Source organism: Sinocyclocheilus rhinocerous, unplaced genomic scaffold (genome assembly GCF_001515625.1).
Source record: "Sinocyclocheilus rhinocerous isolate Xijiao unplaced genomic scaffold, SAMN03320098_v1.1 scaffold254, whole genome shotgun sequence".
Classification (NCBI taxonomy): Eukaryota; Metazoa; Chordata; class Actinopteri; order Cypriniformes; family Cyprinidae; genus Sinocyclocheilus; species Sinocyclocheilus rhinocerous.
The window spans coordinates 1,070,581-1,086,864 of NW_015628690.1; the positions used below are offsets into that span (position 1 = coordinate 1,070,581).

The 16,284-nt window shown below is 37.6% G+C and overlaps 2 protein-coding genes across 2 annotated transcripts in view; both read right to left on the minus strand.

Moving 5' to 3' along the window:
• Positions 1 to 5,544, minus strand: part of LOC107738151 (telomerase protein component 1-like) — a 30,039-nt gene extending 24,495 nt beyond the window's left edge. The window contains exons 1-7 of the mRNA XM_016549864.1: positions 5,480 to 5,544; positions 4,979 to 5,142; positions 3,765 to 4,302; positions 3,185 to 3,355; positions 2,151 to 2,300; positions 1,901 to 2,065; positions 834 to 971 (exon numbers count right to left, since the gene is read on the minus strand). Of these exons, the coding sequence (XP_016405350.1) occupies positions 834 to 971; positions 1,901 to 2,065; positions 2,151 to 2,300; positions 3,185 to 3,355; positions 3,765 to 4,292 (1,152 nt within the window). The 5' untranslated portion in view covers positions 4,293 to 4,302; positions 4,979 to 5,142; positions 5,480 to 5,544. The remainder of the gene's footprint in view (positions 1 to 833; positions 972 to 1,900; positions 2,066 to 2,150; positions 2,301 to 3,184; positions 3,356 to 3,764; positions 4,303 to 4,978; positions 5,143 to 5,479) is intronic.
• An 8,738-nt stretch (positions 5,545 to 14,282) lies between these two features.
• Positions 14,283 to 16,284, minus strand: part of LOC107738210 (telomerase protein component 1-like) — a gene marked incomplete at its 5' end in the record, with an annotated part of 33,648 nt that continues 31,646 nt past the window's right edge. Inside the window, 3 exon segments of the mRNA XM_016549946.1 lie at positions 14,283 to 14,632; positions 14,723 to 14,827; positions 14,927 to 15,009. Coding sequence (XP_016405432.1) covers positions 14,513 to 14,632; positions 14,723 to 14,827; positions 14,927 to 15,009 — 308 coding nt within the window.

A 16,284-nucleotide genomic window follows, 5' to 3' on the forward strand; every position in this document is an offset into this window, starting at 1 on the left:
TTTAAACAAGGGGAGCTAGCAGCTTCTGAAGATTCAAAAATTATAATCTCAGTTTTGGCTTCATTAAGGGGAAGAAAATTTAGGGACATCCAGGCCTTGACATCCGCTAGACAAGCCAACAGAGCTTCCAAACCCTTGTTATTAGATCCCAGGGGCAGATAAATTTGGGCATCATCTGCATAACAATGGAAGGAGATACAATACTTCTTAAAGAGCGACCCTGGGGGAAGCATATACAAGGAGAATACCATTGGAGAGAGAATAGAGCCTTGAGGGAAGAGGAGCTGCATGTGAAGTAAATTAACCAACACTAACAGAGAACCTTCTATTGTTGAAATATGATTGAAACCATTTGAGAGCATTTCCTTGAATGCCCACCCAGTGCTCCAAACAAAAGATCATCACAGAGAGGTCCATTGTATCAAATGCCACCCTCAGATCTAACAGCACTAACACAACAGACTTGGCAGAATCAAGAGTCAGTAAAATATCATTCAGAACTTTTACCAGTGCTGTCTCTGTGGAATTGTTTTACCTAAAACAAAAGCATTTTAAAAGTGATGTGGAATGGAAAAATCCAGAAAGAAATAATGTGTTCATTATTGTATGTTGGTAGGATGTGTGCAATACTTAAAATATGGGGTTCAAAATGTCTTAAAAAAATTAAATCTTGAAATAAACAGAAATGAAGAATTACAAATTTGAAAGTACATTAAAAAAAAACTTAAATATTTTTTTAAAGAAGAATGTTCTGTGGTCTCAGATTTGTGGAGCCCACTGTATATATTTGGGTGTATAATATTATAGATAAATAAGCGGTTTTGACATATTACCTCTCCTTTTTTTCGTTTCTTGTTGTGTTTGCAGCGATGCTTCCGTGTATTGTATTTGGCCAGCTGATATTCAGTGAACTGCTTAAATTTATCCACTAGAGCTTTTTTCAGGCAGGAGGGTAAAGATTTACTGAAACACTGCACAAAAACATTTAAAAAGTATGAAAAAACAAGAATACTACAATAGGAGCAAAATAAAATCCTTATTTAAACATCTACCATGTTAAAACCGTAATCGGCATATGAATATGGTATACAGTGGGGAAAATATTTATTTGATCCCCTGCTGATTTGGTCAGTTTGCCCACTTACAAAGAAATTAAGGGTCTGTAATTTTTATGGTAGGTTTATTTTAATGTACAGAGACAGAATACCAACCAAAAAATCCAGAAAAAACACATTATATAAAGGTTAGAAATTGATTTGCATTTCAGTGAGTGAAATAAGTAATTGATCCCCAAGCAAAACATGACTTACTACTTGGTGCAGAAACCCTTGTTGGCAAGCACAGAGGTAAGACTATGAGGCAAGATGTTGCACGGAGCTCCAGGCCGAGGCCGATTGATGTTTGTTTTGTATTTCTTCAATTGCCGAATAATCGCACCAACAGTTGTCTCCTTCTCACCAAGCTTCTTGCTGATGGTTTTGTAGCCCATTCCAGCCTTGTGCAGATCTACAATCTTGTCTCTGACATCGTTTGACAGCTCTTTGGTCTTGCCCATGGTGGTGGGAGAGGTTGGAATGGAAGATACAGATTGTGTGGACAGGTGTCTTTTAGTCAGTCCATGACCTTAATGTGCTTCTTCTTGAGCCACTCCTTTGTTGCCTTTTTTAAAAAATTTTTTTTTACTTATTTCACTCACTGAAATGCAAATCAATTTCTAACCTTTATATAATGTTTTTTCTGGATTTTTTGGTTGATATTCTGTCTCTATCTGTTAAAATAAACCTACCATAAAAATCACAGACCCTTCATTTCTTTGTAAGTGGGCAAACTTACAAAATCAGCAGGGGATCAAATAAATATTTTCCCCACTGTAAGAAATATATTTAATATTAACACTTACTGTGCTATAGATTCTTGTCACCTCCAGCCAATCAGATGGCAGCTGTACAGCAGCACAAAAGTATCTTCTCAAGTGTGGCTTAGAACCAGGCAGATGGGCCGCCAGTGCCAGCAGGAAGTTGGCTGTGATATGAAGGTTTAGTTCCTGCCTAGTATAGACTGCAACCTAAAACCAATGCAAATATGCAAACCATACATGTTAACACCTGACAACATAACCCACACAAACTCATACATACAAAAACACCAACCTTTAGGAGAAACTCAGGGTCTTCTGTGGTAATCTCTGCGGCCAGAACCTTAATAACGGCCCACACACTCCTCTTCTTATCCCAGTCTTTCTGGCCCGGGGTACAGCTCTTATTGACAAGGGAGCAGCACACCATATTCAGCAGGATGTTCTGAAGGTTAAACAAAAGAACTGTCACATTTTGTTTGATTTTACAATTACCAATTTGTCTATCCATTATCTGGTGTAAGAATTATTTAAAATATTACATATATCATTCAAAAGTTTGGGGTCAGTAAGATTTTTAAAGAAAATAGTACATGCATTAAATTAATCAATAGTGACAGTAAAGACAATTATAATGTTACACAACATTTGTATTTCAAATAAATTCTATTCTTGTGAACTTTCTATTCATCAAATAATCCTGAAAAAAATAGCATATTAGAATGATTTAAGACTGGAGTGATGGCTGCTGAAAATCCAGCTTTTACATTACAGAAATAAATTACATTTTCAAATAAAATGAAAAAAGTTATTTTAAATTAGAATTATTAATTATAAATTATAATTCACAATATTATTGTTTTTACTGCATTTTTTTGATCAAATAAATGCAGCTCAGAGGCTAAGCATGCAAGAGACTTCTTTCAGTTAAAAAGAAACTCTGTAATTGACCAGAAGAGGTATATATTCCTAAAATGTATGTAATTTCACAAAAAAATTGTTATTTATTAAAAAATAAAATAGACCTGGGTCTTAGGCTACATTGGAGGTAACCAAATCTTAAGTAACAAAGTCTTCTTCAGGCTACCCAACTGTTACTGTGAAAAATCCTAACAATATGAATGATATACACCTTTATTATACAGAGCATATTTTCCTTTGTAAAAACAAAAGACAAAATTTAACATGCACGTGTGTGCTGACTGTCTAAATATATTCACCAAAGAATACATATAAATAAAGCTAAAAATAAATAAGTAGGGCTAGAAGCACATTTCTAACCATTACTTAGGTTCACACAAACCCTAGAAGTGTGCTCACTCGACTCACCTTTCTGTCCCTCAATTCCACAAGATGCTCATCCTCGCTTGCTTCAAGCACCCCAAACTCCTCATGAGGAGCTACAGTCTGCTCCCCCTCACCATCTAAATCCATATTCAGAACAGGCATCTCAGAAGACAGCTTCTGGTCATCCTCTTCCAAGCTTTCATGATTTGCATCCTGTTAAGATGCACAGAAAGAATATAATTAACCAGATCTGCATTTCCCAAAGGAAATACCAGTCATTGCAAGGTATTTGTAAGTTTATGGAGAAACAAAGTTTTAAATGAAATGCTACTTCATGCTGACTTAATCATAATGTGCTTTCTGTGCAGCATTGGAAAGATAAATTTGGTTAAAAGCGGTGAAACAGATGTATGACCTCAAAACTGAATCATCCATAAAATAAATCATGTATGTTTAGTGCTTGAGTCAAATTATTGCCAATTACTGTGTTGTTTTAATTAATAAATACTAATAAAAACTTGGGGAGATGAATAAAAGAACTTAAAATATAAATCTGAAAAAAAAAGATGCTACATTAATTCACATACAGTTTTACAAAGCAATAGAGGAAATCACTCTATACCTGTATAGGCCCCTCACTAGATCCCAGCAGCCCTTCAGGTGAGAAAAGCATGTCTTCAACTTTTCTCTTTTCATTTGAGCCTGCTTTATTCTCCATTGAAGGTGACGGATAGGAGCAGAGAGGTGGGGCAGCACTGGGAGTTGACATTTTGGAGTAAGAGAGTAAAGGATTATGGGAATAGGAGGAGGTTAGAGAGGATGAGACTGGAAAATGAAGTGAAGGCTCCATTAGGAGGGTATTCTTAGTGCTCAGCAGAGAGGAGGAAGAGGATCGTGAGCTCATCGTTGTGGATGACAGAAGAGAGGAGGTGGACATGGTGGAGGACAGGCTGGTTGGCTGGAGTGCTGGACATTGTGAGGAGATGGAGGTCTGCTTGGCCCAGGATGGAGATGTGTGCTGATGCTGAGACAATACTGAGGGCGCTTGAGCCAGAAAGCGATTTTCCAGCCTTGAACTGCTATAGTTTCGCTGTAGTCTGGCATCTGTGTTTGCCTTCAGATCAGTCTGAGGGGAAGCCGAAGCCTTCATGTCTGCCTGGCTGAAGGAAGGAGAAACACAGAACAGGGCCTGTGTTTTTGTCCATAGACATCGCAAATGCTAAAAGTACAGCACCAAACTGATTCTTGAGAAAGTGTACAAAATATGTCCCACAACTTTTCTTTCAAACTAGATTTAAAATAATAAACTTGAACTGCAATGAGTCAGATATGATTACAAAAATGTTCTCTTAACATTTGCTTTTCTCTTTATTTCATTCAAATTATGACATTATCATTCAGTACACCTGCAAAACACAATGTACATATATTTTTTTAAAGATAAAAGGCTACTATATCCTGGTTACACACACACTTTTTAAAGGCCTGTTTCCATGTTTTACCTTTTTATGAGTTCAACAAGATCATACAAGCTCTGGTGAGTTTTATGTTTCTGTATATAATCTTAAGTAATTCACATGTCACAACTATACAACTACTCTGGCAGACAAATAGTAATATAAAGAAATTGTTTATGATTTTAGATAATTTGCCTCTTTATAATTATGCCCCATTATAGCTAACAACATCAGAATTCAGTACAGTACTCAAGAATCACTAGCGTTGACAAGCATGGGTGTGTCTTATGCAAACAACAAATGTAGACAAACGTGGAAAATCAAAAGCTGCCTCCACTCCTTTTCACCGCGTTTATTGAATATCAGCTTCTTTACGTACCGACCTTACTGGAACTCTGCACTGTGCTGTACCTTTATTAGTCCCTCTGCGGCTGCCGTTTGCAGTGTCCTTCGAACTACGTACGCTCCTTTCGGATTGGAATCGCTTTACATTTCAGAAAGTTCACTTTCCAGCCAGGGCACTTACGGTCAATTGGGACGCACCTAGTGACAGTTGAGTGTAGGACAAAGTCCTCTAACGTAGCTGATAATAAATGAAGAACAATCTTTGTCTTCGCAATGTTTTCCATATTGCCACATATATACAAGACAGATTCATCAGTACTCCCTTATCTCTCAAAAAGTAAACTTTATCTCTATTTTACAATTACTTCTTTATGGTCATAAATGTGCACAAACAAAAACACAGAAGTAGACAGTCCTGTCTGACACTGCAGAGCAACACTGTTGAAAATAAACGCATGCACTATATTTTCGATTATTACCGTGCTACACGGTTCATTCAGTGGTGTGACTAAAAAAAATAAAGAAAACAACTCACCTTTAAAGCTTTGTAAGCAGGTATTAGTGTAAAATGAAGTAAACCGGTGAGCTGCTGACTGTATCACGAATGTGTCACTACCGTAATGAACCGAATATAGACACATTCTAAGAAGGTTGGTGAGTGAACTTGTGAAACGTCGTTAGTCGTTGCCCAAGTAGGCTACTGTTCCCTTTTTTTTAAATACATGAGTCATAAGCAAACATAAATCAATTAAATAATGAAGCAAAGCTTTTCAATATTATATAAAAAGTCATAGGGTGAAGTCAGCAAAAGTGGGAAACTTTTTGGTAAACTGTGTATTACATACAAATAAATCTATTCTACCAACACAATTTATGCTTTAAACAAATTCTGAAAGTCTCTTGTATCTCCCACTGTTTTTTTTTGTTTTGTTTTGTTTTTTTAAAGGAACATTGGTTGTCGTTTTAAACATACAGAGATTCAAACATGTAAAGTACCCTTTTTTTTTTCTTTGGACCTTTTCAGGTAAATTGGTAAAAAAAAAATTATGTAGTCTGTGCTTACAAAATACAATTTCCCACAGCAGGACATAGTAGAAATAATCTTTTGCAATAGAAAATCCTCAGAATTCAAAAGAATAACTTTACAAAAATAGACATACTAGTGGATTGTGTTATTGCTTGTGAACTCAAACACTTAACGTTTAAAAAATGTCAACAGAAGCATAAATTTGAAGATTAAAGCAGTCCAAAAGTACAAATTTAAACAATTAAAACGCTTCAACAAAAGGACAAAAACAAAGAAATGAATCATTTCAACAGAAGTACAATGCACTGTGTAGTATAAAATGCCATGATTTCATCTATGATGTGCCTGCTTGTGTGTAATGTACTGTGTTTGTATATAACTGTGTGCTTAAGTGTGTGTGCTGGTTTATGTGGTTCATGATAACACATTTATTTGTATAATGACATGGGTATGATATAGGTATTACAATGTGAAGGTGGTTTATGAGGACACTTTCTGTGTCCCCATCATTCAAAAGGCTTAAAAAAAACATACAAAATGGTGTTTTTTTGAAAATCTAAAAATGCATAAAGTTTTCGGTGAGGGGTAGGTTTAGGTGTAGGGTGACAGAAAATACAGTTTGTACAGTATAAAAACCATTACACCTATGGATACTCCCCGTAAACCATAAACACCAACATGTGTGTGTGTGTGTGTAACATGCTTTCTTTTCTTTTTTTTATTGGAACAACACATGCTTTCAATTTTGTGTGTTTATGTTGTATGTTAAGTGTGGGTGAGAGCAGGCATGTGTTTGTTTATGCGCACTTTTTTTATGCACAAAAACTTAAAGGTGCAATAGTATGGAATGCCAATCCATAATTAGAAAAAGAAATGTACAAAGAAATGTAAAAAGGCAAAAATAAGTAAATAAATATACAAAGAAAAGTAAAAAAAAGTCTTATATCACGGGTTATTATTTTCAGTTTCACGTGGGGGGTTGTTTCGGCTGGGAAGCGTACAATCTGTAAATATATGTTGCAAAATACACATTCAAATATATAATGTCAGTATTCATAACTTCAGTCAGTTAAAACATCATAATCATGATCTGAAAAGTTTACAATTAAGTTTTGCAACTAAGCACCCAAATACAGTAACAGGCAGTAATGTGCATACGAGGATTTAAGTCTTGAAGATATAAAGTAAATAAATGAGTTGTCATCAGCACGGAAACCATAATCCACTTACTATACATAATCCATTGCGATTTATTTGTTATTAAATACATTTACGTTTTGCCAGATTGCCCATCCTCGGTTTACCCGCGCTCATAGCATTAGCACAGAATGAGCTGTCCAAAAGAATCATAGTCATAGTAGGCAATCATGTACTGTTCGGTAGCTTCACGCTGAATCACGCATACACAGTATCATCAGCTCATCGGTTCTCAAATCGGACGTGTCCGAAAGAAACGGTTCTCGGTTTAGTGTACCGGTGATCCGAAAACCTAAGCAACCGGTTCTTGACTCGAGAACGAGAACCGCTCCAGCAGTGAGCGTGTATGTTCGTTACCCGGTTCGCTGCACACATCCTGCTCTGCTGGTGTTCATCATCAGTTCACTCTTAGCAGCAGTTCAGTCAGTGTACTGTTTGAGTAAATGAATTACTCCGTGATGGTTTATTTCGAGATGGTCCTCACTGCAGAACACAAGATCCAGGGGGCGAGGTTGGATCCAGATCCAACTCCTCCCACCTTACATATACCTAAACCTACCTGTCTCCACCCCCTGATCCCTAAACCCACCCATCTCCACCCCTAAACCTACCATCTCCATCCCCTAGATGTGGATCCGCCCCCGTCCCCTGGATCTTTGTTCTGCAGCAAGGGGCTACTGTTTATTTAGACTCAGAGGGAGTGCCAGCTACGTTAAAAAAAGTGAATAATTTAAGTAATTTGTAGATTAGTGCTTACTGGAGACGCGAACCGTTTCAAACGATTCAGCTCCGATTTGGTGAACTGGTTCACTGGTCCAGTGTAGATACGATGTGACAGCAAAAACATGGCGAGTGTGAAGAAAAGTGGACACGGAAAATAGATGATTCAAATGTGAATGGACTGAACAGTTTTGAGTGAGTGACTGATACCATTTTTTTTTTTTTTTTTTTTTGTATGATTTATTTATAAAATTTTCACAACCCCAAAAAAAAAAAAAAGGGCCGCTCTGTGTTCATCCAGAAGTGAGCTAATGTCGGCCATAGTTATGCTAGCCGTTGGCGAAAGCTCCTTATCTTTTTCTGCGTGCTTTCCTTTAGCCTTGGACATGACAGAGCGATCCGAATAGTTGCAACTAGTTTTAAAAGCTATTGTACACACTATAAATGAAAATAGAGATGTTTAATAAGTAGAGTACAATTGAAACTGCAGGAGCAGGCTGAACGTGCGACTACTCTGCACGCCACATAACCGGAAGTCTGACTGATACCATCTTTGTTGTGAAATACACGTGTTGGTTCGCAGTGAGTTCACAGTTTTAACGTACAAGTTTGCCTTAATTTATTTTCAAGATCTGAGGTAAAATATCTATTGTTGCTTTCACTATGGCTATAACGATCACGCAAAATAACATTCAAACTCGCATTAGACACTTTTAACATTAAATAAAGCACATAATCATTCGGCTACCTGAGATTCATACAAGTCATATTTTGTATATCGTCCCTGCCGCGACGTCGCAGAAAATACAAACCATTTCTAAAATAGAATCCCCTGTCGCTTATTGTCACGTGTCGCTGTTGCGGGTGGTTAGGACAAAAACTACATGGAAAAGATACTTTTTATCATGTCGCGTCTGGTTGGGACACACGGTGTTACAATTTGATCCCCCCAAAAAAATCCAAGTATTAAAATAATAATGCTGATAGATCTAATAATTGAATTTGCAATTAGGGAAAGTGGAGAGAAGAGATCCAGTCTGGGAATGAGCAGGAACAGTTACGGTGGAATGGATGCTATCCAGCGTTGAAGCAAGGGACTCAAATGACGACTTAAAATCAGCCGAAAGGGCCGCTCTGTGTTCATCCAGAAGTGAGCTAATGTCGGCCATAGTTATGCTAGCCGTTGGCGAAAGCTCCTTATCTTTTTCTGCGTGCTTTCCTTTAGCCTTGGACATGACAGAGCGATCCGAATAGTTGCAACTAGTTTTAAAAGCTATTGTACACACTATAAATGAAAATAGAGATGTTTAATAAGTAGAGTACAATTGAAACTGCAGGAGCAGGCTGAACGTGCGACTACTCTGCACGCCACATAACCGGAAGTCTGACTGATACCATCTTTGTTGTGAAATACACGTGTTGGTTCGCAGTGAGTTCACAGTTTTAACGTACAAGTTTGCTTTAATTTATTTTCAAGATCTGAGGTAAAATATCTATTGTTGCTTTCACTATGGCTATAACGATCACGCAAAATAACATTCAAACTCGCATTAGACACTTTTAACATTAAATAAAGCACATAATCATTCGGCTACCTGAGATTCATACAAGTCATATTTTGTATATCGTCCCTGCCGCGACGTCGCAGAAAATACAAACCATTTCTAAAATAGAATCCCCTGTCGCTTATTGTCACGTGTCGCTGTTGCGGGTGGTTAGGACAAAAACTACATGGAAAAGATACTTTTTATCATGTCGCGTCTGGTTGGGACACACGGTGTTACAATTTGATCCCCCCAAAAAAATCCAAGTATAAAAATAATAATGCTGATAGATCTAATAATTGAATTTGCAATTAGGGAAAGTGGAGAGAAGAGATCCAGTCTGGAGAGGAGCAGGAAAAGTTGATTTGCATGGCAGACATGGAGATCCAGATTTTTTGTTTGTTCATTTGTTTTTAATATTCAACAGGCAAAGTTCTTCTGTATCTAAATGCAAAAATGTTCATAATTGTTTGAATAAGACAGACTGAGGAAAATATCTGAATATTTATCTTGCGACCATCTTGTGACTATTTTAACAAAAGCTACAATAATATTAATAATTGAAATAATAATAATAATAATAACAGTAGAAAAATCCATCTCCAGATTTGCTCGGTCTTCTGCATCTTCCTCTGTCTCACCAACCACCTGTATATCCTCCATCAATAACATCCATGAACCTCCTTTTTGGTCTTCCTGTACTCACTAATCTCCTGCCCAGTGGCCCCACATCCTTTGTCAGCACATGCCCAAACCATCTTAAGCCCTATTCGCACAGAATTAGTATTATCTGGGGACCTTGTGTGATTTTGAAATCACCCCCACATCTGAATTCCGTGTGGTGCATTCGCACGGGATAAGCGAAGCCTGTGATTTTACTCGAATTTACCGACTTATCTCCCGGACGATGTCAAGGCTTTGAGAGTCCCGTTCAATGGTCCGGTTAGAAGTATTTAAAAACAAAGAAACTAATATAGTTTCATGCCCTGTGTGATTTACATTTCACCAGGTTAAAATAGTATCTCACGCTTTATGCTTGATTTATTTGTAACACATTACCTCAAAACCTTTTTAGCTTTCGCTTTCTGCAAATTGTATGGTGTAGCGATATGACAGCACCCAAAATACTATCAAACACTCCAACGCAGCTCCATTCTTCGCGCAAGATGGATAAAAAGGCGCACCGCAAACAAAAACCTCGAAAAATGATATACGACCCGCCAAATGCTGGTCGAATCACAGAGATGCCGATTCGCACGGGACTAATATTATCACAGGACCTCGGTGTTCGGCGAAATATGGTAGGTCATTTGCGGGGGAATTTTTACTTTACAAATTACAGACACGGCCGAGTCGCACGGGATTAAGATCACAGACAACCTCCGCAATTATTACAAATGACTGGAGGTCACCAGGTAATACTAATCCCGTGCGAATAGGGCTTTAGTCTCGCGCCTCTCACTTTGTCTACAAACCATCCTAACTGTGCGGTCTCTCTAATATGCTAATTTCTCATCACTCCCAAAGAAAAAAAAATAATAAAAACCTCTTCAACTCTGACACCATCTCCTGCTCCGGTCTTTTTGTCAGTGTCACCGTCTCAAGGCCATAAAACATAGTTGGTCACACTAACATCTTGTAAACTTTCCCTTTCACTCTTGCAGGTACCCTTCTATCACAAATCACTCCGGACACTCTTCTCCTAAGCATCTCCATGCCTCCACTGGTATGTCATCTGGACCAACCACCTTTACACACTTCATCTATTTCATAGTTACCCTCACTTCATCCTCCCTAACCCCCTGCACTTCACTAATTCCACATCATCCAACCTTCTCTCTCTCATTTTCTACATTCATCAATTCTTCAAAACGCTCCTTCCACCTTCTCAACACAATCTCCTCACTTGCCAGCACATTTCCAACTGCATCCTTCATCACTCTAACCTGTAACACATCCTTCCGAGCTCCATCCCTCTGTCCCTGTCCTTTTCCCCTTCCTCAATGTCCAACTTCTCAAAGAGCTTGTCATAACATTTCTACCCACTTCACTTCTAACACTAGAAACCACCCCGTGGGGGAAAAACACAGCTGGCAACAAGACAAGGCTTGGCTAGGCAAGACAGGACAGGACACATCCAGGATGCATACAACCACGAACTAGTACAGGACTGCAAACACAAGGAGAGAAATAGGGAGCAAATGAGGAGGGTAACGAGGTAAGACAGGTGGGCCAAATAAACCAATAATCAGGTAACGAGGTGGGTGGGGTAGACAATTGACATGAGACCACATGGCATGCAGGAAACAAAGACAAAAGCCATGTGCTCACACAAAACAAAAACACAAGCACATGGCCAGCAAAACAATTACAAGCCATGTGCTTGAACAAAACAAGACACGAACACGCAGCTAATGAGAATACTCACAAGCCGCGTGTTCACACAAGACATGACAACATGAAAGCACGCAGCCAATGAAAAACACAAGCTGCGTGCTACACAGCACAAGACATAACATGAAAGACATGTGGACAACAACACAAGGCACGTGGACAGAAGAGCGTACGGCCCGAGCGAACTCGAGACCACATGCTTCCACAACAAAACAGAACATGGAGCGTGAGTGTCCGAACCCCGACACCAAACCGAAACTGAACAAGACATAAGTGCCAGGATCCGAACACCACACTCCAACATGAAACAAGGCACACATACAAGAGAGCGCATGACTCGAGAATACTCGAGACTGCACGCTCAACACAAGGACAAGAAAACCAGACAAGATGGGAGTGTCAGGGCTCTGTCACAAAACAACGAATAAACTAGACTGAAGTGACAGAACCCTGATAAATAGTTAAAGTGAAATCTCCAATCTCAATGCCTTTAATTTGTGAGCGAAGTACAAGGTAAATATTTAAAATTTCAGCTACTAAAAAATAAAAAAGGGAAATAGAGCATCCCAGTCTAATGCCTCTACGAACCACAAAATAAGAAGTACCACCACTGGACAAACATATATTACTTGATATATTATCGTAAATGTGTGCATCATATTTGTAAAGGCTGGGCCAAAACCAAAATGATTGAGGTCCTGAAACATTAAATTGTAATCAACGGTATCAAACGCCTTATAAAAAACTAAAAACAAAATAAGAGCTTCTTCATGGAATAGTCTAAAAGGTCTAACACCGGTCGAATATTATTTGAAATATTTCTTCCCCTCATAAATCCTTACTGGGTGACAGATATAATATCCTCCAAACATGGTTTTAATTTAGTGGTATATAGAGATGCTAATAATGTAAAATCAGAATTAAGCAGCATAATTTGTGCCAATTATCTTGTGTATTTTTCTAGTGCAAAATGTCTTTATTAGGGGTCAATCACTGAAGATGCATAGGCACCTATTGTAACCATTAGTTTTCTTCTTCTTCTGCTCTGGATGTCTATGGCAGTCCATAGAACCGTATGGTAAAGGTTGTGAAATTTGGCAGACAGATAGAGGACAGTCAGAACATTAACCACAAAAAAGTGTGGAGTCTCTAACTCAAAACCTCTAGTGCCACCAACAGCTCAAACAAAAGATTAGAAGCAAAATTCTATTTTCCTCTCATTACTTGGCTCATGAAAATTTCAATTTCTTTAAGTCAAGATTTTTTAAAGTTTATTTATTTTCCATTATTCCAAAAACATTTTTGAACTGGTCCTAGAAAGTTTGTCACCGAAACTGGTGCAGGTCCTCTTCCATGCTGACAAAAATGTTACGTAATTCAAGTTGATTAGTCAAACCGTTTTCGAAAAACGATTTTGACAAAGAGCATGTCAAGTTGGACGTGAGGCTATATCTCCACAGCGATTTAGCGTAGTCAACCCAAACTTGGTGTATGTTTAAAAAAAATTATCTGAGGGTACCTGCAGATTCGCCACAGCGTAACCTAATGGTCAGGAGATGTGAAAAATGGCTATTTTACATTTTAAATGGCTTAAAAACTTCTGAATGGTTTGGCCAAAAATCACACAACTGTCAGAAGAAGTCTCTTTACATTCAGAGCAACATGTCGAGTCAAATGGTACCCAGTTTTCCCTTGTCGGCCATTTTGGGCGTCAGCCATTTTACCTTTTTAGACAAAATGCTATATTTTACAAATGCATTTGCATATTGTTACGAAACTTGGAATGTATCTTCAGCATGATTGCCCTGAAGGTACTCAAAATGTTTTGTGGCAAAATTATAATAAATTCAAAAAATGCGAAGAACTAATAACTAATATTGATGATTGTCATGAGACCTGTCTTGATAGATTCCTCAAATCATGCAGAGAACATCAATTATGCCATAATTGGCCAAACGTTCTTTCCACAATTTTGATTTATATTGAAAACCTACTTTTTCAAACTCCTCCTAGACCTTTGGTACGACTTTCACCAAATTTGGCTCATATCATCAAAAAGAAAAAAAAAACAGAGTTCAAGTTGTTGATAGATGAAACGGTTTTCATTTACAGCATCAACAAATTTGATGGCATGATGCCAAACTGCATCTGAGGCTGTATCTTTGCACAGCTTTGACATATTGACACCAAACTTTGTGTATCATTGTCATCTTACACTGACCACACCACATCAATTTGGTAACATCGCCACCTATTGGTTAAAAGTAATAAACCATTAATATGGAGCCATTAATGAATAATGAAGTTCAAAAAATGCAAATAGCTTATAAACAGTTTATAAACATCTGCTTTTCCCCATGTGTACTTGCAGACCGTTTATTCGCCCAGAAAAGCATTATATATATAATATATATATAAATTTTAAAAAAATTTATTTAATATAACTGAATATATAATCAAGTGGCTGTCAAATTTATATAATGAAATCAACACAAATATTCATCATATCATGGATTAGTTTAAGGCAATAGTATCATTAGTGCAAGATGCTTCATGCACGTAAAATAAAATGAAAATGTGCAGAATGCAACATTACAACTGATGGTAAAAAAGATGAAAGATTACGAATAATGTATAATAATGGCATGCAACAAGTGACTGTGTCCTTTGACTGATGTTCAGGAAATCAACCTTTCCAAAACAGGAAGTACAGCTGACCCTGCGTATCACTGCAAACAAATTTCTTGGGGTTACATGGGTTCACCTCCAGAACCTTGACAGGGCCTCCACACACAAACATGCCCACCTGTGAAATACAGAAAATGAGTATGACACCGAAAGGAAATTAAATAAACACTGGTATACACACCGTGCATAAAAGCAAGAATAAAAATACCTGTTTCTTAGTTCGTCTGTCCCACAGTTTGACGGTTCTGTCATGAGACGCTGAGATGATGAGGCTCTCTGTAAGCCGCAGTACACTCACTTTGTCTGTGTGTGCCTACAGACCAGTCACACAAACAATTTATCAGAAACACATGACTGCATGATTGACATAATTATGATCATTATATCTATGAGAGAGTATAAGGATACTTGCCGGTCTTCTTTGAGTCCAGGTGGACAGATTAGGAGGCTGGTTAAACCACATGTTCCCTTTACAATCACCACACACAAAAAAGTCTGTAGAAAAACAACAACCTGACTTAAAAACAACCAAATCACAGTATATCAGTATCAGTCATGATCAGTTCACATAATGACCATTAGAAATTAATAGGTCATTGTGTAGTTTTTTGTTTTTGTTTTTTATTTGCAATCTAAATTGATAATTTTCTTTATGGAATATCACAGTGTTTATGATAAGTTACACAGTCCTGTATTGATATTGAAAAAAAATCTGAGCTGATATACAAAAAAGCCTAATATGACCTAATTTGATTATGCAGAGTTAAAAAAAAAAACTATACAGGATGGAAAGTTTTCACAAAATAAGAATGAAGGTTTATTCAAATTATATATGTATCAGTTTTAATGCATTTAAAATAACAAAAAGAAGTGAAATGTCAAAAGTTTTCACAACAAAAAGACGTATTCTAAATGCATCATTTAATTTACAATCTGCAAAGGAGTGGAAAAATATGCACTACATTTTATAAATGAATGTTTTTCAAACAAAATCTGCATTTTTTGTTGCTGTTCGTATGTTGTAAAACACCCACATTTTCTACTGTCCCTGGTCATAATTCTAACCTTGACATCAGGATTAGGCATAAAATAATGCATGAAAACTGCTTTGAATTAAGCAAACAGTTGTAACCTGGTTCAGAGGAACATAGGAATCATGACTGTGTTGCAGTTTTACTGGTGATTAATGGATAATACAAGACTTCTTCACCTTACAAATGGTTGTCAAAAGTTTAAATCCTACAAAATGCACGAAAGTGTGACATGCTATTTTTGGAATCAGGTGTACCGTTTAAATCTGGATAAAAAATATCGATATCTCTATATTAAAGGTGCAATAGGCGATTGTCTTCAGAAACATTTGTTGTCCGAGCGTTTTAATATGCTTTCCTACCTGCCTGTCAACATATGTATTAGCATACCTCTGCGCACCCTGTTCGCGCAGACAGGATACGTCATCAGCGCGTTCACGCACGCTGTGCAGACAGAGCGAGGATGGCAGGCAAACATCAACAACCCGATCTTCCTTCCTGGTATTGTAGTACTTTTAAAGATTTCTCACCGGTGAATGACACATGATATAGCCCCGCGGTTAATCCAGTTCTTGCGCCAGCTCGTTAGAAGTGAGCTACGTGCATGAACTGTGTTCCGATCTATATGATCCCTACAGTGTTCATTGCTCCCTCCTCCCCGAGCAGGGGAAATCCGTTGAAGTTTACTTCACTTCGGAACATGGGCTGGAATTGGGAACCGCTGATGTAGCCTATTGTA